The following is a 22,451-nucleotide window of genomic DNA, read 5'->3' as shown; positions in this document are numbered from 1 at the left end:
CTCTCTGGCTGAGAACATGCTCTTTATCCATCTCTTCAGAGAAATAGACTCAATATAGACTGCAATGTAGCAATAAGGCAGCATGGATTATGGATACCACTCAACGTGCGTCTTCATATAATAATACAGTAGCTATTATAAAACTGTCTCTCGGTTTATTTGAGTTATATTCTTTCCACTTGATTTTTAGCATTCTAATGAAGGTCAAAGCTAATCATGTGGCAAAGTGGCTTTTATTTATTAGTTTTTATTACTCCATATGTTGCCAGTAGGGGACCTGCATGCAGAATGGCAACAAAACAGAGAGGTCGTAATGCCTTTGCGTTCCTAGAAATTCGAAGAGAGAACAGTCTTGTCTATAGTTGTCCTAATTTACTGACTCTCTGTCTGTAATTTAAACATTTTTTAATATTATTTGGTGATGAACAGGATTCTGCTTCTGACCATACAGTGCACCTTTTGTTCCAGTACACTGTGAGCACGTGCTAATACTCCATGCCCTCTGTGTTAAAAGGGCTTTCAGTGTGCTTACACTAATTGAATAAGTGGAGAGCAGTCAGAGCAGGGAGCACACTCGTCTGGTGATCTCTCTGAGATCTGTGCAGTGATACCTGCTTGTTTAGGCCTGTCCCGATCTGATAGTGTACTAAAAATATGAAAGGACAGTGATGGCATTTAGTTTAAGCTGTCCTGTGCTTCTTCTGTGAAGCTGAAGCAATACCCTGATTATTACCTTTACCGCTTATTACTCATTCCTGATTAAAGGAAGGCTATGAGAGAAAACCCAAACACAAACTAGATGGTTTGATACCTCTGTAACTTGGGTGTAGAAACTCAGGGCAGCTGTTTGATGTCAATTTGGTAACTTGTAGCAAAGCTCAAGATGATTATTTAAGCATTTGTCTCCATATTTTCAACCACAGAAAGTAATTGGGTCATTGGGTTTTTTGTGCCTTTTCCTTGCTTTCAACAATGTTTGCTTGAACAACTTCATCAAATTCCTCTGCATGGTGTTTCTCCAAGTTGAGGTAATCACTTTCACTCTTACCACACACTTGGGATTATGTTGTTTTGCTTTCTACCCTCATTTAGCATAAAACACCTCCAGACAGCTGACATGGCAGGCAGCTGCAGTGGCGACTGTGACGTGTAATCTTTACAGCAGGTCACAAGTAATTACATGATTTTTCAGTGTAAATTGCTGATGGTGCCCAGTGTTTTTAGCTAGTCTGACCATTAACTGTAAATAATAATATCAATAACATTAGGATTGACGGATCCTTAAATGAAACCAAGTGGGGGGAAAAGGCCTGGCTGTAAATGAGTGTCACATTTACAATAACAGAAGAGCTTAAACTGACTAACCCTGTGGCGACTGTCTGGTTTTTGTCCTGTTGTTTTGGTGGCACACTGAGACTATAAAAAATGAATTAAGGTTAATGGCACAGCTACACTTTATCAGTAATGTGTTTATGTTGTGAAAAAAAAAATCCATCGTGAGTGCTACACAAGGATAATTCTACATCCATAACATAACAGTGTTTTAATCACGAGAAAAAGTAAAAGATGGTTAAAGTAGCCTTAATCCAACCCTTCCCTCTTTAAGCCTTCTCTCCTCTTCTAGAACTTTTCTCTTACATGATCCTTTAAGGATCACACCCACACTGTTACTGCACTGCAGCTCTGACTCTTACTCTCTTTACTCTCTGATCCAGAAATTATAACTTATTCTACTTTTGTACTCAGTAAGTTGCTCTGGTTGAACTCATCAGCTTAATAGACAAAATGTAATTGTAAAATCCGTGCAGAACATGAATCATAATATCATTATGCATGGACTCTCATTTTAATGCATGAACTTACGTTAGAGTGCAACACAGTGAAATCAGTTTATATGAAATGCAAATGTGAAAATTGGAAAACACTATCATAACAAACATTAAAAAGATATTTATTTTTTTAGTTTAGTGGTGATAGTGATACTGGCACTGTCGTTCTACTGTATGAATATTATAATACAATATAATTGTTGTTTTTATTATAATATTTTAAAATCCACCTCTGAGTGTGTCTCCTTATGTACATTTCCTTGGATATACGTACAGTACACATGTATTACTGTAAAAACTGATGTATAAAAGCCATAAAACACTCGAGAACATTCTTTTTATCGTGTGTGTCTAACAGAATCTTCAGATTTTATCCAATAAAGGAATAGTATGATATTTTGGGAAATATACTTTCTTGCAGAGTTAGATGAGAAGATTGATACCACTCATGTTTGCACGCTAAATACAGTTGTATGCAAAAGTTTAGGAACCCCTGACAATTTCCATGATTTTCATTTATAAATATTTGGGTCTTTGGATCAGCAATTTCATTTTGATCTATCAAATAACTGAAGGACACAGTAATATTTCAGTAGTGAAATGAGATTTATTGGATTAACAGAAAATGTGCAATATGCATCAAAACAAAATTAGACAGGTGCATAAATTTGGGCACCCCAACAGAAAAATCACATCAATATTTAGTAGAGCCTCCTTTAGCAGAAATAACAGCCTCTAGATGCTTCCTATAGCCTGTAATGAGTGTCTGGATTCTGGATGAATGTATTTTGGACCATTCCTCCTTACAAAACATCTCCAGTTCAGTTAGGTTTGATGGTTGCCGAGCATGGACAGCCCGCTTCAAATCACCCCACAGATGTTCAATGATATTCAGGTCTGGGGACTGGGATGGCCATTCCAGAACATTGTACTTGTTCCTCTGCATAAAGGCCAGAGTAGATTTTGAGCAGTGTTTTGGGTCGTTGTCTTGTTGAAATATCCAGCCCCGGCGTAACTTCAACTTTGTGACTGATTCCTCAACATTATTCTCAAGAATCTGCTGATATTGAGTGGAATCCATGCGACCCTCAACTTTAACCAGATTCCCAGTACCGGCACTGGCCACACAACCCCACAGCATGATGGAACCTCCACCAAATTTTACTGTGGGTAGCAAGTGTTTTTCTTGGAACGTTGTGTTCTTTTGCCGCCATGCATAACGCCCCTTGTTATGACCAAATAACTCAATCTTTGTTTCATCAGTCCACAGCACCTTATTCCAAAATGAAGCTGGCTTGTCCAAATGTGTGTTTGCATACCTCAAGCGACTCCGTTTGTGGCGTGTGTGCAGAAAAGGCTTCTTTCGCATCACTCTCCCATACAGCTTCTCCTTGTGCAAAGTGCGCTGAATTGTTGAACGATGCACAGTGACACCATCTGCAGCAAGTTGATGTTGTAGGTCTTTGGAGGTGGTCTGTGGGCTGTTTTTGACCGTTCTCACCATCCTTCGCCTTTGCCTCTCCAATATTTTATGTGGCCTGCCACTTCTGGCCTTAACAAGAACTGTGCCTGTGGTCCTCCATTTCCTTGCTATGTTCCTCACAGTGGACACTGACAGCTTATATTTCTGCGATAACTTTTTGTAGCCTCCCCCTAAACCATAATGTAGAACAATCTTTTTTTTCAGGTCGTTTGAGAGTTGTTTTGAGGCCCCCATGTTGCCACTCTTCAGAGGAGAGTCAAAGAGAACAACAACTTTCAATTGGCCACCTTAAATACCTTTTCTCATGATTGGATGCACCTGTCTATGAAGTTCAAGGCTTAATGAGCTCACCAAACCAATTGTGTGTTCCAATTAATCAGTGCTAAGTAGTTACAGGTATTCAAATCAACAAAATGACAAGGGTGCCCAAATTTATGCACCTGTCTAATTTCGTTTTGATGCATATTGCACATTTTCTGTTAATCCAATAAATCTCATTTCACTACTGAAATATTACTGTGTCTTTCAGTTATTTGATAGATCAAAATGAGATTGCTGATCCAAACACCCAAATATTTATAAATGAAAATCATGGAAATTGTCAGGGGTTCCTAAACTTTTGCATACAACAGTATTTACTGTAGCTTGAGCCAGCAGACAGTTAGCTTAATTTAACAGCTAGCCTGGCTCTGTACGATTGTAACAAAATCCATCTACCAGCACGTCTAAAGCTCACAAATTAACATGTTATATCTTATTTATTTAATCTGATGACAAAACTCCACAAAATTACCTCATAGACTTGCTGGTAGCCAGATTTTGTTACCTTGACAGAGCCAGGCTAGCATTTTCCCCCTATTTCCAGTTTTTATGCTGAGCTAAGCCAACCAGCTTCTGGCTGTAGCTTCATATTACCAGAGTGGTATTGAACTTCTCATCAAACTCTTACCAAGAAAGCGAATAAGCGTATTTCCCAAAATATCTATCTATTCTTTGAAGTATTAGTAAGTATTTAAAGAGCCAATTATCTTTCAAAATAATTTGTTCTAAATATATGCTATCAATTTGAATTCATCACATTTTTAAATGGCATATAAATAACTGAAAAGTACTGTATATATTTTGCACTAGCTGCCTTAAGCTGGTCAGGCACGGTTACCATTTCTAGTATTAAAACCTACATTTTCATTGATTTTTTTTATTTACTGATGAACTATTTACATTAAAAAACAGCAAACAGTTTTAGTCATACATGCAAAATCAATGGATAAGCAGCATAATTCCCATGTACAGTACCTAAAGTGTACCGGCAATGGAGAGATGTGGTGTAGTGAATTGTCTTATTGAAAATGAATGAACTTTGTTGTGGAACACATTTGATTCATTTTTCTGAAAAGGGTTTATCAAGAAAGATCCAGAGATAGTGAAGTTCTTATGAAAACTGTTATCTTCACACCAGGCCTGCAGGGAACAGAAATGAGAAACTACTTGGTGGCTCAGAATGAAATGTGAAGAAAGCGGGTGAGAGAGATGGAAATGAAAAAAAGAAAGTAAGACAGAGGTGAACATAAGAGGGACGAGGAATGCGATGAGGAGAGAGTGAAAGATAAACAGAGAGGTAGAGAGTCTGTGAAGGAATGAAAGTCCAAATCCAACGCCTCTGGAGCAGAGAAACAGAAGATGTGGTTTGATGAGCAGCGTCAGGCCTGAAGTCAAAGAATACATTACACAAGATGGATGTCATGTTACATTCATGCAGGCTGTTATATGACTAGACACCACTACACTGTTGCCTCTGTGAGAAAAATATAGACCTTTGTAAGTCATTTAAACCACCATTTGAGTCTTAAAACAGAAAAATCATACGGTATTGTGGATTTGCACTTGTTTTTCAGCTGTTTTTTAGACAGCTGAGATTTAGACTGGGAGACTTTTAATGACAGATATTTTGTTGTTGTATAGTGCTACTCTAGACCCAAGGCAACTGCTTATTCTCTGTGAGAAGAAATCACTAGATCCTTTCATTTTGGGAAATACGCTTATTTGCTGTCTTGCTGAGAATTAGATGAGAAGATTGATACCACTCTCATGTGCAAGAAAGCAAATAAGCGTAGGAAAACTATTTTGACATTTTAAGCTAATAAAAACTAATGAAGCTAATTACCTTTCAAGCTAATGAAAATAAATTAACCATAAATGCATAATATGCGTAAATGTTTATCTGGGTTTCTAGTATGTGAACTGATACTGTGTTATTGACTTTGTTGTTGTCAAATGTTTTTTATTTGAGCATGTTGACATATACAGTATACATATACATGAGCACATATATCCATACAAATTTACATGCAATTAGATTGCAATACGCTCTTTTTCATTTTCTTTGAACATATATATATAAAGTAATAACTAAAAATATAAAAAACAACATATATATATACATATATATACATATATACATATATATACATATATACATATATATATACATATATACATATATACATATATACATATATATACATATATACATATATATATACATATATACATATATACATATATATACATATATATACATATATATATGTATATATATAAATATATATATTGTTTTATATATATATATATATATAAAACAAAGAATAAAATACAAAAGAAAAATAATAAATAAAACACCCTCTCCTAACCCATCATCTAGTGACATTAAAATGCTCAAAATGCTTCATAAAATATTTCTAGAGACAGTGCATTTTGGATAGCCTAATGAAGAAAAATTGACCAACTGAAATAAACATCACCTTGCATTGCCATTATCTGCTGTGTTTAAACAGTTTGCCAGAAATTGCATAATGTACATGGACATCTTTAATCAGTCAACCAGTCCAGTAGATTTGTGTGAACCTGATATGACCTCAGGTACTGGTTGACCAGTAGCAGGGCAGAAGGTGGCCATGTGGGTCACTCTGGTGCAGTCGTCTCCACAGTGACTGAATTGGAAGAGATTCGAGGAGACAGCAGGGTGGATATCTCACTAAAAAATCTATATCAGGCTCTGTCTTAATGTCAACAGACCTCTTGCTGTCTTTATTTGTCTTGCTCTCTTTTTTCTTACTCCGTTGTTCTTTCTATCTCCTGCCTGTATTGCCTTTAACTTTTCTTAATGTCATTGCAGGGCAAGTGACAATGATTGTGTTTACTTTAAGGATTGTAACTGATACAGACACCACCTTCAGTCTTTAAGACAATGTAGGTTTTGGGGCAGAACACAATTGAAGAAAAACATTAAAGACAACATTGCATCCTATCATATTAGTCAACTAAATGTGCTTTAAAACATTTTTAAAAAGGACTGCTTTACACTAGTACTGCTGCTAACCACAGAAATGAAAAACAAAGAAAGAAAGATGAGTAAAATCTCTATTAATCTCGTGAAAAGTTGTCACCATCTTCCATGTTCAGTTCCTGGGCAGAAAATTATTTTGGGAGAAACTGCTAAAAATTCATCAGGTTCTAACTGGAGACTGTGTGACTCACTGTGTCACAGCAAAGTGTTAATAAAGACCTGATAATCTGTGTGCATGTGTGTGCGCATTTTACTAGCCATACAGAAAGATGTGATGTCATCACATCAGACTGTGCCAGTTGGCGTGGTCAGATATCCTGTCCTGTAGTTCAGGAGCCACGACTTCCCTCCCATGTCTGCGATTTCCCATGGTTCCTAGTAGGTAAACAAGCAGTTCTTCAACTGGGTTTAAGCACATGTATCTGCAAACATTAGCTCTGCTGAAGTTTCCGTGCTGAGGATTATTTAATTATCGTTTATTTGTCTACAACGCTTATGGAAATAAATCGCTTTTGACCCTCTAACTCGATTTTTAGCTTTTTTAAACTTTCTGAAGGCTCATTGATCAACAACAATTTAACTTCACGCTGATATAGATCCATGACCACTGGCAGATCTCTTTCGCCGTCGGTTTGATTGATACTAATATCAGTGGCATGTCTAACTAGCCTCCAGCACTGGTCTCTATTTATCACGGCTCCAAGAAGGTCAGAGCACACTTTGATCCAAAATAGCTGATGCATGAACTGAACAGCCTTTGGTCTTTAATATCTGTCAGAGGAAGCCTCTGGCTCATGGAGAGCACAAAGCTGTTGTTTTGTTGTGTGCACGGCAGTTAATGTGGTTATTGTGTGCTCACTGAAGTGTGTTATTATGTGATGAAACCCAGCGCATGCATGCACAGAGAAATAACAGCGTATGAGTCCGCATGAATGTTCATATTTTGTGTGTGCTTGTGTGTTTGAGAGTGTGCCAACTCTGTAAGCCAAATCAGAATGTTACATTACTGGAGCTTTGTCAACAAATCTCTGGTACCAGCCCAGTGAACATAACAGATATAGCACATGCCATTTGGTGGACGAGTTTATCCCAGGAATCTGTGCAGAATCATCCATGAATATATTTGTGGCATTTTGAGTTTTTCTTATCTTCTCTAAGGTTTTAGGAGGTTTGCAATTTTCTTTTATGCCATGTTGATAAATTGGATGTAAGTCTCTCTCTATATGAGACATGCATCTGTAGAAATAAACTTGACGGGCAGTCTTAAAGGGTCTCCTGACCCTGGCCCCATCTGGTTTACCCACCCTTCATATACCACTGACACTGTGCAGATCGTGGTTGTGTTTTTTGGTTTTTACGTTTCATTGATTTTCACACTTTAACTTATTGTGAGCAAGTAAAGCTCCTAATGTAGGTTACTTAGGACACAAAAGTGGCATATGGTATGTGGCCATTCTCCATCTAAATATATTTTTGCGATAAGATTATCATGATGAGCAGTGTTTATTTCCTCTGTAGTGTTTTATGTCCATGACTTTGCTCCACTTTCGTGGATCACATATAATAAATGAAATCCTCCCATTTCTTTGTTGACTGTTTTGGATTAAAGGAATAGTTTGAGTTGCTGGAAAATTTGCATTTCATTAAATATGGAGCTAGAGCCAGCTGGTGGTTAGCTTAGCTTAGCATAAAGACTGGAAACAGGGGTAAACACACTTTTACTGTTTGCTCCTTCCAACAGTAAAAAAAAAAAAATATCTGCAAACCAGTACCTTGATAGTTCACGAATTAACACGATCTCTCTCTCTCTCTCACTCTTTTTCATCCATACAAAAAACCAAAGCCCGAAAAAGGGCAAGTTGCCATTTTACATTTTAACTTTAGAGGTGCTGGTGGGTGGATTTTGTTACCTTTGGACAGAGCCAAGCTACCTGATCCCCCCGTTTCCAGTCTTTATGCTAACCTAAACTAACGGCCCCCTTGCTCAAACTGCATATTTAGCACACTGATATGAGAGCAGTATCATTCTTGTGTCCAATGTTTGGAAAGAATGTGAAAAAGTGTATTTCCCAAAATATATTACAAAAATATTCCTTTTAAAGTCAAGCCAGTTGTGCCAGACAAGATCAGTCACAGTAAAAAAAAGTGATTTCAAATTGTAATTTGACCCACCTCTGCTGTTCTTTTAGCTCTGCTCTGTTCTACTCTGTTGACCTTCACTGATCTGTCACATTCCACTTTCTCCCAACTTCTCTTCTTCTCTTTCTTTTTTCGTCTCTCTCTCTCTGTCTGTCTGTTAGAGTAAAGATGCTGGCATCAGGACTCTGGTCATGTTGGATGAGCAGGGAGGTAAGTCAATAGGGAGAGAACACTAAACACTATCTCTCTTACACCTGTCTTTACCTTTAATCTGCTCTACCGATTCTGTCTTGCAGCTAATTCATGCTGTATAACGGCAGAGTCGTCATCAGCAGTACGTCCAGTATAACACTGTAGTATGAAGGGCCGTACAAGCCACAATTTCACTCTCATATTTATATATTTTCACTCACACATTCATACATTTGCTCCCATGCACATGCAGTCAATGTATACATTTTATATTATATATAATATATGTATGTAAGAAGAAAATGTATGCATGTGTGAGAGAGAGTATAGTGGAAACGGAAAGAGGAGTGGAAATGGATGGCAGCTCATTTATCGCGCTGTGATTGGCTGAGAAGCTCAAGGTCGATAAATGAGCTGCCTTCCGTTTCCACTGTACTCTCTCTCACACATGCATACATTCTTCTCTTACTTGCATATATTTTCTTCAGACATTAATAAATTAATGTGAGAGTGAAAATATATGTTTATGAAATGAGAATGTATGTATGCAAGAGGTCCAGAATGTATTATGGCATGTACGGCGCCTCAGAGTCCCAATCAAATTTACATCCCAGAGGAAAATGACCTTTATGGTTTTATAATTACTAAAGCAGAAGCACAGTTTATTTATTTCTGAGCTTCTGCCAAGTCCTTCAAAGTCACCTGAGCTGAAGTTGCTAAAATGATTGTACTGGATGTGACTGTTGAGCTAGCCTTCTGCTTTGCCTCCCTATTACTACGCATCTGTGCATACTGTATTTGTCAGACAAATCTGTGTACATTTAGTTAATCTAACTGATTTTATTTTAGCTATATGTTAAGTACTTTTAAGCAGTAGAACAAGGACATATACCACTTTAAAACAAATGCATAAGATGCAAATTTTCTATTATGGCGAGGGCATGACCCGCCCTACTCTGCCTTTGATTGGCATAGTGTGACGACGACATTTCTCTTTGCAGCCGTTGCTGAAAGAACTGGAAGTTTTTGCTGTTCTGCTGTCTTTTGTTGCTTGAAATTGTTAAGCCGTAATAATTTCTTCTAAATGCAGTCCATTTGTTCACAGAATAGGTAGCAACCTAGTTGCGGAGGGTGAGAAAAAACATTAACCTGAAGTTTTTTATTAGCTTGAAATTGTTAAGATCCAGTGAAAGTTTAGGCCACTGAGATGCGCCAGCCACTTTGGTGGATGAAAGAGATGGGAAGGCAGCTATCAATCCAATCACAGTGTCACCCTTGCTGTAATTTAATGCCTTGCCTTGAATAGAATAAACAGTGTTTATTCAGTGAAATAGTAGTAAGCCATGGATCAACATAACAATAACACTAGCGCTCCCCTTTCAAGGATCAAGGACTGCTATTGATTCATCAGACCTTGCTAATGTTCAGTCAAATGAACCAGACGGACGCTTATGGTTATGAACATACAAAAATATTTATTCATGAATGAGTGAGTGCATAGCATGAGCCGTATAAACAACACAAAACAGGCAGTTAACAATTAGAACCTACAATAATGCACAAGTTAAAATAAATATGCATTAAAGTCCATAAAAACCCTGACACCCCTTCCAGTACAAAAACACCAACATTAAAAACATTGCTTGTTTAAATACAACAGGTTACAACAGATTCAATAGAAAACATGCACCAACCACAAGGAGGATGCAGAATTAACTGGCATGAATCAAAAAGGATAAAAAATAGTACAGACAAAGAATATATCATACCATATGACTGATCTATTAAGTTCCCCTCGAAAAACATTTAAAGTGTGACAAAATACTCTGCTATGATTAATATTTTGTTTAACATGGTTATCCCACATAAAAAGTAAAAAACTCTGGAAGGGACTCTACTCCACTGCTGTGTGTTAGGTTGACCGGTGTTAGGTTGACCAGTGCAGGTGAGAGCATGGATGTGGGTGAGAGACATACATCCATGGTGAGAGAGCGGTGCGTGTCAAGATGGCTAGAGGAAACATCGGAGAGATTCAGCCATAGATGTTTGAGCCTCAGTCAGACCCAGATGAGGAGTCTGTTGTGCACCAAAATCAGCAACTAGCAGACGTATCAGGATTGTAAGTGTAGTTAGCATCTTTTATTTGTTTATGCTGTTTGTTAGCTTGTTAGCTTGTAACTGCCAGTGGCTGACACAGCGTTAGTGGTTGTGAAACATACAATAATATCTGCTACAATGTTACAGTGTGTTGACATTGTTATTATGTATTGTTAGTAGATAGTTGAAGGAAGCTCTACTATGTTTGCTGTCAAAACTTTACACCATGCTAACTTAGCGCAAACTCTCCCACTCTGTACTGACAAGTCCGTTCTGCGCTGGAGGTTTCAGGCTTCTTTGCCGGTGGCATTGCGATTGGGTTTTGAATTTGTGACGTCCCAAATCTAGCTTGCCTGGAGTCCGTTTGAATCTCAGATTATAGGAAAGTGTACAGACATCTTCCCCGTCAGTAGAGGAATGTGAAAACACTTCTCTAGTGACAAACTTTGCACAGATACAAGACAGTAAAGTCAGAACACATTTTTGAGTGGAGGGGTACTAACTAATAAAAACACTACAGTTAGTGTGTTCTCCCCTTTGCAGTGGCCTACACTGGATCATGTTACTGTTACAATTTTGAGCTAATAATAATAAACTTTTAGAAGAAATTATTACAGCTTAACAATTTCAAACTAATTTGCCAAAGACAACAGAACAGCAAAACTTTCTGTTCTTTCAGCAAGGGCTATGTGAGAAACATCATCAGGCTAAGCCAATCAGAGGCAGCGGAGGGTGGGTCATGACTTCGCCATAGTAGGATTCGCAAATTCACTTCCAGGACCCCGGACTGACTGACTGACAGGTCAGAGGTCAGCTGGTAATAGATACACTTGACCATTATCCTTTCTCTGAGGGGAAAGAATGATCAGTTTCAGTGGTAAAGACAAACACATACACTATCTTTCTCTTATTACACGGCTTTGTTGAATACTCGATTCTGATTGGTCAATTACAGCATTCTACAGTCTGTTATTTCTCAAGAGCAGACCGCTGCTATGAATAACAGACTGTTGCTATGGATGCAGTTCTGATCATAGACTCTGGAGTCCAATCATATCAATTTGCAGAAAGAAAAAATCGTTTTAAAATCATTTTTAAATCAATGAAATCAATATTTGGTGTCAAATTATTGATTTCTTTAGTAAGTATCCATGTAATAAGCAGGATAATGTACAGCGGGCCAGTCATTATTGCGAAATTAACCCCTTCAGGTTGATTCTAGACCCCTCTGCTTCGAGTCCTGCATCACCCTGTCGGGGTTAATTTCACAATAATGACCGGCTCGCTGTACATTATCCCTTACATATTCCTCCACATCCTCTTCAGTTCTGCCCAAATTCTAACTTGATCCACCATTAAGAATTCACCATTAGTGAATACAGTAGTGAGTGTTTTAAATCAGTAAAAAAACAGTAAAATTACATTTATGATACAAAGAAAAGAAAAATAGGGTATGATCTTATGGGCTCCTTATGGGGCCCCTTGGTGTGTGTGGGCCCTGGGTCGGCAACCCCCCCCCCATAAAACCTGCGATTAGTTTGCGCTCAGCTCCATGCGTGAAAGAGCAGCCTAATTGGCCTGTCAAAGGAACAGATAGCCTGTTTCCCCTCTCTCTGTCTTCTTCTCTCCAGAGTAACGGCTGCCACAGTGCACAGCTCACTGCTGTTAGCACAGGACAGCAATCAATTCACAGATTTAAATTACCTCTGCCTCTCAGCTAATGTCCTCTTAACCTGATCCCTGTTCTGTCTGTCTCTCTTTCTGTCTTCCTCTTCTTCTCTTCTTTTCTCTGTTTCATGCTCCTTCTCTTCTTTCCCACCAGCCTCTGCTCTCATTCCCTTCACTTTTCTCTCCTGACCTCTACGTTTTTCTTCAGCTGTTCCTTTGCCTGGAGATCACTTTGCAATAATGATGACGCTTTTTCTTGTCTTCATTCGTTCTACTCCTCCTTCTCGTTTACAATGACTACTGAACTACACAAGCCTCAGCTGTTGGAGGCTCTGACATATTTGCCATGTTATTTACATCAAGAATTCCCTCTTATATTGCCATGAAAGAAAAAAAAGACTAGTAAGTAATAGCTTGTCATGCCTGTAGTAATTAACACAGTCTTGAGCTGTAAACTGGGGTGTAACTAATCCTCCGCCCTTTACACACATGCACGCACACACACACACAATCGTAGGTCATATATAGGAGGAGATTTGTCATTTCTTGCCATGATGTGGCGGAGGTCTCACTGCAGCTAATGAGTCCCTCCCTGCTTGGCTGTTACATGCATGTTGACCTGTATTACGCCTCAGTCAGGGCTGATGAATTGCAGCTCAGCCTCAGTGAGCCCACGCCAGAAGCAACTCGCAACATTTTAGCTCCGAGCACAAAACATTGGTTTGATTGTAGCTCCTACAGGTTGAAAATGTAGTGTGGCTGAATTTTTCGTAATGATAAATGTTAATCGCCTTAAAATGATAACTGGAGATTGCAATTTTTCCATTTTTAATGGTTTAACGATTTTAATTCATCCAGAATTGACCCAGAATTTAAAACTGAATTGATTTAAGCTGCAGGTTGTGTTTTCAGTTTTCTCAATACTGTCATCTTTAGCTTTCTCCCACCTTTAGGGACAGCAGGTTCCTTCATTTCACTGATTTTTATCACCTGTGTGTTTAAAAAATGGAAATATAAAAATAATATGACATAGACATTTTGACATGTCACTGTAAGAAAATCACAGGTGTAAATAATAAAATCAATAAATTCCATTTAGCTGCTTCAGTTTCGGAGTCGTGATATTGTGCCTGTCACACTGTCATGGCTTACTGGGACACGTGAATAGAACAGAGCCATCATTAATGTTTATAGTAACACCTGTGCTTATCCTACTACGACAAGTCAAAATGTCTGCTGTGAAAAGGACTTACTTACTTATTTCTCATTGATTTATATCATTCTGCTTTCCAATTGGTTAAAGCTGTGACTGACTATGGGAGGGGAGGAGAGGCCTTCACACTATAATCCTCAGATGAGGGGAGGAGGCAGGTTGTTAAGTCTGGCTTGGCTGAGGAGATAAAAACAATACCTCTCTCTCTCTCTCTCTCTCATGTTCCTCCTCTACTCAATCCCTCACTTTGCCTGGGAATACTGTTGGAGGCCATTTAGTTGCCGTGTGTAGCAATTTGTTGGTAAACTCCACTTACACATAGTAGATTTCTACCTTACAGTTAGCTGCAAATTCATCTTGAAATTTCTCCTGATCCTCTCTCCTTAGCTTTTAATATCCGTCTCTTCTTCTTTTTGAAAAGTTTGTTCCATTTAGCACTCGTTTCTATAGATCTTGAGATCTTGTTATATGATCATATGTGTCCTCTGCACTACAATGTGACTACTCAAACCTAAGGAGTTGTTCCTCATAGACAAAATACCCCCTTTCCACTGAGGCTACTGCTATCCTGTCGTAAAACCATTAACCAGCCATAGAGAGGAACCGACCTTGAATCAGTGCTTTTTATAGCTCTGTGACCATCTGAGTAAGGAAGCATTGGCGACTTCATGTGCCTGAATGATGTTTTTCATCACATTCATTTCATGATTTGTTAATTGATTTGTTGCTCATTCATTCATTTGCTTTTAAGTACTCTGCCAATCACATTTTCCTATCAGTCTCTTTCACTCTGTCTCTCTGTCGTCTACCCCTGCTCCCATTAACGTGCAGTAGTTCAGACAGTCAAAGTGTGCAGAATAAACATCTTCATATGCAGCTTTGGATGAAGCATACTGCTACTGATGCAGGTTATTGCCACTGCCACTCAGATGAAATACTTACTGGATGGAGGTAGGAAACAACGGCTGTTGGAACCGTGTAGAGTCCAAGGAAAAAAATCTATGTCCCTGTGTCAAAAAGAAATACCCAGCAACTCTTAATGCTTGTTGCCTGCTTTGCCTTCTGCATCTAGCCAAAACATTTTGCCTCTTGCACTGTAGCGTAGAGCGCCAACCCCTCGAAAAACAAACCAGTCAAATTTATTTCACTACTCTCGTGCCTTTGTCCTCACCAGAACAACTTGATCGTGTGGAAGAGGGCATGAACAAGGTGAACGCAGACCTGAAGGAGGCGGAGAAAGATTTAAAAGATATAGGACAATGCTGTGGTCTGATATGCCCATGTATTAAAAAGTAGGTACCAGCCAGGAGCCCTGAGCTCTTGCCTGTCCAGTGCTGGTGGTGGTGATGTCTGATGTCTCTCTTGTCACAGTCAATGTCTTTTTTTGTCTCTTCTCCTTTGTTTCTCCTCTCTACTCCCCTCCCTTCCTTCCACCCGCGACTTCTTCCTCCCCTCTTCTCTTCTCATGTGCTTTCGTTCTTTTGCTGGGGAAAATTACAATGTGTTGGTAATCAGAACAACTGGAGCGCATCGAGGAGGGGATGGACCAAATCAATAAGGACATGAAGGATGCAGAAAAGAATTTGAACAATCTAGGACAGTTCTGTGGTCTTTGTTCATGTCCCTGTAACAAGTAGGTGCTGCCTGTGTTGCCTGACTACATGTGTTTCAGTGCCTGCCTTCCTGCCTCTCTATCCATCTGCCTGCTTCTGGTGTATAGAGCATGGTGAACTGTGGTGTGACCAGTTAGGCCCATAGCCACAACAACACACCCTCTGAACAGGCACCAGCACTGCATGCATGTGTGGGTGTGTTTGCTTATTAAGACTGAGATAAAGTGAACGATTGTGTGCATGCATGAACAACACACACATCTGCACAACAGGTCGGATGCCACTTTATTCGCTCTCCAGCCTCCGTGGCTGTTGTCCTCAAAAGCCCTTCATTCCACATCGGATGAGAGATTCTCTTCCAGCAGGTAGCAGCATCAACAGGGATCTGGGCTAAGGCACCCAACACCCCCCTAAACCCCACCCAAGACCCCACCCTAACACCCTGCAGCATGGTGCATCATGGTGTGTACAAAGTCCAACCAAAGAATAAATCAACTAGTTGCCTTCTCTACTAAATTACTAATTTGAATTGTATCCATTTTTCTGCCATTTTGGAAAACTATTAATGTTGGTGTTTCACATGTTTTTGCATGAATTAATTGAGTACACGGGGCTCTTGAATACATTAAAAGAAATGACAACTTTCATACAAGACTGTATCATAGTTTTCACCTGATATATTTTCAGAAAAAACTGTCATCATAATCATAATCAACTACAAGACATTGCAGTACAGTATATTGCACAGCTGATACTTGCAGCTAAACAATCTGATGAGTCAGTCAGGTCAGAAACCTACCATAAAAGAATAGTTTGACACAAAGAGTTCTTAGATGCGATGATCAACTTATTTATCCTTGAGTGTATGCTATATCAATATTAAAATGTCTAACTTTGGCATATGACCCTCAGCTTACAAGTTGTACCTATAGGATGCCTCTATTGGCCCCTGCCTCTCTTCCCTCAGGACAATCCTACATAATGAAATATCATACAAGAGTGAGGCTAACTTGTTTTCTGAGCACACTGAACATCGGGTGCTATCATTTTAATATTAAAGCTCTTAAATCCTATGTTTGTACTTTGATTGCTTTGATATGAAGGTGGATGGATTCCCAATGTCAGTTTTGCCAAACTCCTGTGTGATCTGTTCTCTGGCCCTCAACAGCCAAACTATAGCCACCGAGTCATGTCTGAGCATACTATACTCTGGGACCAATACATGTACTGTATACAGTTGTCTATCTCAGAGCTATAGAAAACACAAGTGGCTGACAAATATTAAATGTCTATATTGGTTATTTTGTGTTGGGTTTGCAGCAAGATGTTTCTCAGATATTCTTCTGGGAATGAATTAAGTGATACCTTGATGATTTACCAAATGCAGTACATGTAATACACTTTATCTCAAGTCAGGTATTAGTGTAGAAATGTTTTTTGTCTTCTTGAGGAAAGGCTTTAGCAGAACCAAAAAACCTTGATTTTCTGCATTAGATCTGACCTAGAACGATAAACTTTACTATTTATTTTTCTTTGCCTTCAGTGTGTACTACCACGATTTTTATATATCCATTCTGGAGATTTAATACATCAGTAGACATTTTAACAACAGACGATTCTTTTCTCCAAAACAGGGCTGAACAGGATCTTGACACTAGCACATGTAACTAATCTGCTTTATTTGCATCACAGCCATAATTTTGTAGGAGTTTCTGTCAGTTTTTATTTTTATTTATTTTTAAATAGTCACTATGTGATTTAGGATTGAACTTCTTGTTTTCTGTATGAAGGTATATTAGGAGTTTGCTGCCTTCATTTGGTCCATTTTGGTCATGCTTCCATGTGTGATTGTTTTGGGTTCAGATCTTGTCTATTCTATAGCTCTTTGGTCCTCCCTATCATGAACCACTTGTTATGTAATCCTGTGGTTATGTCATGTGTATCATCTGATCTAGACTCTTTATATGGGAGCCCGGGGTCAAATAGCATAAGAAAAAATAATTCTTGCTTGTTGTTATAAACTGTCTGGAGCACCTGACGGGCTTGGTTTGCCACCTCAAGACAAGAATGGTGCTTACAGTAGTTGTCTTTCACTGAAAAGTGAACAAATAAAACTTTTAAATAGCCTAAACTGTGTTCATTGTGCTGTCCTCAGTGGTGACCTCCACTCAGCAGGTGCTCTAAGCATAATAAAACAAATGCTAAGAATTACATTTGCCTATTTGGCTGTATACAGTGTATCATCCTACAGATTTATCCATCCAGATGAAATGAAGGGCTGATCACAGCTGCTGTATCGCTTAGTCTCACTTTCAAAATGATCACTGTTCACTTGTTTTTTTGATTGGTTTTCCACAACGGATCTAACTGTTCAACTTTTTTTTTTTTAATAGATCCTGTTCCTCTTTTCGTGTTTTCCCTTCCCACGTCAAACATTGTGTACTATGTTTCTGCCTTGCATGTCCTCTCAATCTGCACGTTTAAATGTTTGTGTGTGTTTGTTTCTCCTCTGTCTGGTTATGATGTTCTGTGTTTGTGCTCTTCTGTATGTGCTTGTGGGAGATGGTTTTCTGAGTCTTTAAAAGGACCTTTATTACTTTCTAACACAAGCCACATGCGAGCTAATTGTGCTCAGATTGTGCTCAATTGATCGGCACGATCAATTATTCACTAACAGATTGCAAATGCATGTATGTAAGTTTATCATACGTGGCTGGCATGTTGCTTTTAGTAGGCTAATTGGCTTGACACCATATCACACAATGCATTCTAAACATTTATTCATGTATACATTTTAATAGTAAACTGCTAGAAAACATGCACTTACATAGATACACACATATACACGTTCACACTCACATCCACAGTACGCCTGGTCTTGATTACATTCACAAACAAGTGCATACACATAAATATACACATACAAATACATCTATACAGACACACACACACACACACACAAGCACACACTACAACAGTTACACTGGCTCTGACTGAAATGTGTGTGTGGTAGGATTAAGGGCGGGGGCCAGGCCTGGGGAGGGAACCAGGATGGAGTGGTGAACAGCCAGCCGGGGGCTCGAGTGGTGGACGAACGTGAACAGATGGCCATCAGTGGGGGCTTCATCCGCAGGTAAGTGTGTGCGCGTATGTGTGTGTGTGTGTGTGTGTGTGTGTGTAGGTGTTGGTCTGCGTGTGCCCCTCTGTGTGTGTAGCTGGCATGCTTGCTTGTTTCTGTGTGTCTGCATAAGTGCTTGTGTATGGTTGTGTGTGTGTGTGTGTGTGTGTGTGTGTGTGTGTGTGTGTTTGCACATATATACTGTTTACATCCATAATTATAAAAAAATATGTAAGACTTATCCTGGTATAGGCTGCCCATTTTCAATGAAATTTTATCTCAATTTACTGTGATGTTTAGAGGCTTAGAGATTGAAGGGCTGTGCAGAAGAACCAGGACACATTCTGTTCAGTCTGCAGCAATAAGTAGTCAGGGCAATATATTCGTTTCATATTTAGAAAAACATAACCACAATTGGAGCAACAAATTTGGACACAAATCGCTTGTGACCCCTTAAAATGAAGCAGTGACGCCATCACTGGTGTCAGAAGTCTACAAGGTGAAAGTTTTCACCTCTAAACTGTGTCATTAGAATAAATGTTAACCTGAACCTGTTATAACCTGAAGAGGTAAAACTATCCACCAAAAAAAAAAAAGCAGCGATTAGAGGCAACAAAAATGAATTCAAATTTGTGTAGCAGAGCTTCGTTTTAATCCTCTTGCGACACAGATCTATCTTGTGACCCACTGGAGGGGTCCCGACCCTCTGGTTGGGAATCACTGAGTAATACTATGACCTATGATTCAAGCCTCATGGATCCTAGTGAATTATCAGGGTTTCTTCGTCCTGCTGAGGTTTTTCAGTTCCTTGAAAAACGGGACTCTCACAGATTGATGTAAAGTGCTGTCCATGGTACTGAATCTTCAGACAGCCCATAGCATGTATGAGATAAAGCAGGCCATGTGGTAGATAGATACATTTAAACCAGTAACCAGTGCGCCTTGTTATTTTATCCTTAAATGTCCTAATATTTGAATTCCAAGGACATTGTGATTTATTTGTTCATGAATTCATTTAAAACATATTGTATCTACTCGTAGTGTGCTGTACTGTACCCCACCATACCGTTTTGTGAGGCTTGTGCTTTCCAGCACAATGTAATAGATCACAACAGTAGCTACCACATAATCTTTGGCCAATAACTAGCCCCACTTCCTCCTCCTGTGTGTTCCAGGGTAACAGATGATGCCAGAGAGAATGAGATGGATGAGAACCTGGAGCAGGTGGGAGGGATCATTGGCAATCTGCGTCACATGGCCCTGGACATGGGCCAGGAGATCGACACCCAGAACCGCCAGGTCGATAGGATCATGGAGAAGGTACTGTACAATGAGCACTGCCATGGAGAATATCGGATTGTAATTGGTGGGGGAGGGTGCGTTATTTCTAGAGAATTGCATGACTTTGATGTAGCTGCCTCTTCACCATTCTAAATGGAAACAAGTCAGTTTCACTTGTTACTAATCAGTTGTTAGTTGTTATAGGCCTATTTGTATTAATGCTGGGGGAAGGTATGGAAAGCTATGGGGGCAACCAGAACATGGTTAGATTTATACACTTAAAGAAATTTGGAGTTTAACAATGTAATGTCAGAACTGTGGGTAAAGTAAGTACTTGAAAGGAAACAAATGCAGAAAAAAATGGTAGCTAATCTATAGAGTATTTAGCTAATATTTAGCATGGATTACATGCTCAGCATTAGGCTGTGTAACAGCGGATGCAGCTGTGCTGATTTTGAGCAGATTTAGGTTTGACACAGTAGCCTAATGGAGGAAATCTGATTCACATGGACAAAATCTGGGTGAAAATCTGGGTGTGAAACATCCCAATTGTGCACTTTGTCCATTAGTTCAGTACGTGTGTCTTCATAAAAAGGATAATTCCGGTTTATTTCAACCTGGCGTATTTCCCATAAATGTGCTAACAGATTCGGGAAACAAGGACTCGCACAAAACAACATACATGTATATGGGGGCAAAGCTGCGCAAGCCTCCTACAGCCTTCCGAATAAACATGATTTTTACATGCATCATTTTATACACTTGTCTCTGAGTCTGACTGTGAGTAAACGCGGAAAGAAGCCACCTGAAACAGCCATTATGGCTGACTGCATAGGGATCTACATTTGGGTCAACTCGCCGGCTGACATAATCACCCTGCATATAATACACAAGGTTGAAATAAACCAAGATTTTCCTTTAAAGTAACGCATCCCCACCCTTTACCGTTGGTTTTACCACACTTTCTAACCGACTGCTAGCTGAGCTGTGTAACAGCCAGTGCTTTTCTCTTTCAGGCTGATTCCAACAAGACCAGGATTGACGAGGCCAACCAGCGTGCTACAAAGATGTTGGGCAGTGGCTAAACTGCAGCGAAAAGTGCTTTCATCCCTGTGTAACCCCAATCACCCTAAACACCAACCAAACCCAGCCCCCAACACCAACGCCCAGCGCCCACTTCCTATGCTCAACAGCAGGCGCTGCAAAATCATGCTTTTACTGTGATACTTGTAGAGGTTTGCACACATACACATAACATACATTCCTCTGCCCCCCTCTCAATCATGCCCATCCCTTCCCTCCCCTTATTGTCAATGTTGTCCTGTGTTGTCGTTTTTTTGATTTTGTTAAGAAATAATAGTTCTGTTACACATCGCCCACTCAAACTCTCTCCACACTGTACATAGTGCTTCTTAAATGGCTTCATTGATTTAGATCATTTGTCCTGTTTTCTTCATCACACTTTTTTTTTTTTTTTTTAAGTCTGTGTGTAATATAAACTGTATGTACACCTTGCTCCAAGATGTCCTTCCCTCATGTCAGTATTCTGGTGTTGTCCATGTAAGACACTTTGTATTTAACAGTTAAGATGTTGTGATGCTACATGATAAGGCCACAGTGATTTGCCGTGAATATATTGAACATACAGCCCTCACAGCTTGTAACCAAGGCCACTGTTTAAATACAAAGTCATTTAATGTAGATGTGGAGCCACTCAGATCTTAATAACACAGCAGACAACGGATACTCATTTAAGTATTTGAGCCATTTGGATGAAAACACAGCTTTTTGTTCCTGACTGTTAGTGCAACAGTATTTTACCAACTCTATTGATGGAGCTGTGTTAACGCTAATTTGATGCTATTGATTGTATAGTGTATAACTTTTCCTCAGGGAGCTAAATCTGACCTTTCAAAAGCAAGGGTTGACTATTCAATTGGTTTGTCATAATAAATAAAAACTGTATCATAAGGCTCAGCGTATATGCAAATATTTGCATTTGTTTGTGGTCTGAACAGCACTGTTGATGGGACTCTTTTTTTCACCATCAGAAAAATATTGGGCATTAACCATAATAGGTAACATTGTGACTGATAATGAAAGGAGATGGAGCTTTGCTAGAGGTTAAGAGTTCAACAGCAATCAGTTCAGCTGTTATCAACCTCTTCACATACCAGGCTAGACTGCTTTACCCATGATTCAACCCTAGCAACATCAAGTAGCGCATTAAGTGTGTTATGCATGTCCATACGCTGCTAGAAGACACTGAATAATTCATTTATCCAGGGAAAAATATCTTAACATGGCAACCGCATGCTACATATGTAGGCGACACAGAGGAGAGGGCCATATTTATCTGCAATAGTGCCACTCTTTTTGTTTCATGCCTCTTTACCTTTCCAGACTGCGACCATCACTGTAAATGAATACCTTGGAAAATGCCAATAAAACCATCATAACTGTAGAACCAAA

General features: G+C 39.2%; 1 protein-coding gene across 2 annotated transcripts in view; it reads left to right on the top strand.

Annotated features, from left to right (window-relative positions):
* The window catches only part of LOC122877899 (synaptosomal-associated protein 25-A-like), a 44,811-nt gene extending 22,360 nt beyond the window's left edge, over nucleotides 1–22,451 (top strand). Inside the window, exons 4-8 of one of the 2 annotated variants that reach the window (XM_044200093.1) lie at nucleotides 8,959–9,007; nucleotides 15,483–15,600; nucleotides 18,594–18,713; nucleotides 19,874–20,018; nucleotides 20,996–22,451. In XM_044200093.1, coding sequence (XP_044056028.1) covers nucleotides 8,959–9,007; nucleotides 15,483–15,600; nucleotides 18,594–18,713; nucleotides 19,874–20,018; nucleotides 20,996–21,064 — 501 coding nt within the window. In that variant the 3' untranslated portion in view covers nucleotides 21,065–22,451. Of the gene's footprint in view, nucleotides 1–8,958; nucleotides 9,008–15,141; nucleotides 15,260–15,482; nucleotides 15,601–18,593; nucleotides 18,714–19,873; nucleotides 20,019–20,995 lie in introns of both variants that reach the window. The other variant, XM_044200101.1, reaches the window with a different exon arrangement.

The sequence above is a fragment of the Siniperca chuatsi genome, linkage group LG1 (assembly GCF_020085105.1).
Source record: "Siniperca chuatsi isolate FFG_IHB_CAS linkage group LG1, ASM2008510v1, whole genome shotgun sequence".
NCBI lineage: Eukaryota > Metazoa > Chordata > Actinopteri > Centrarchiformes > Sinipercidae > Siniperca > Siniperca chuatsi.
Note: the sequence above shows the minus strand (reverse complement) of the source record. Positions and strands in the feature narration are given on the sequence as shown.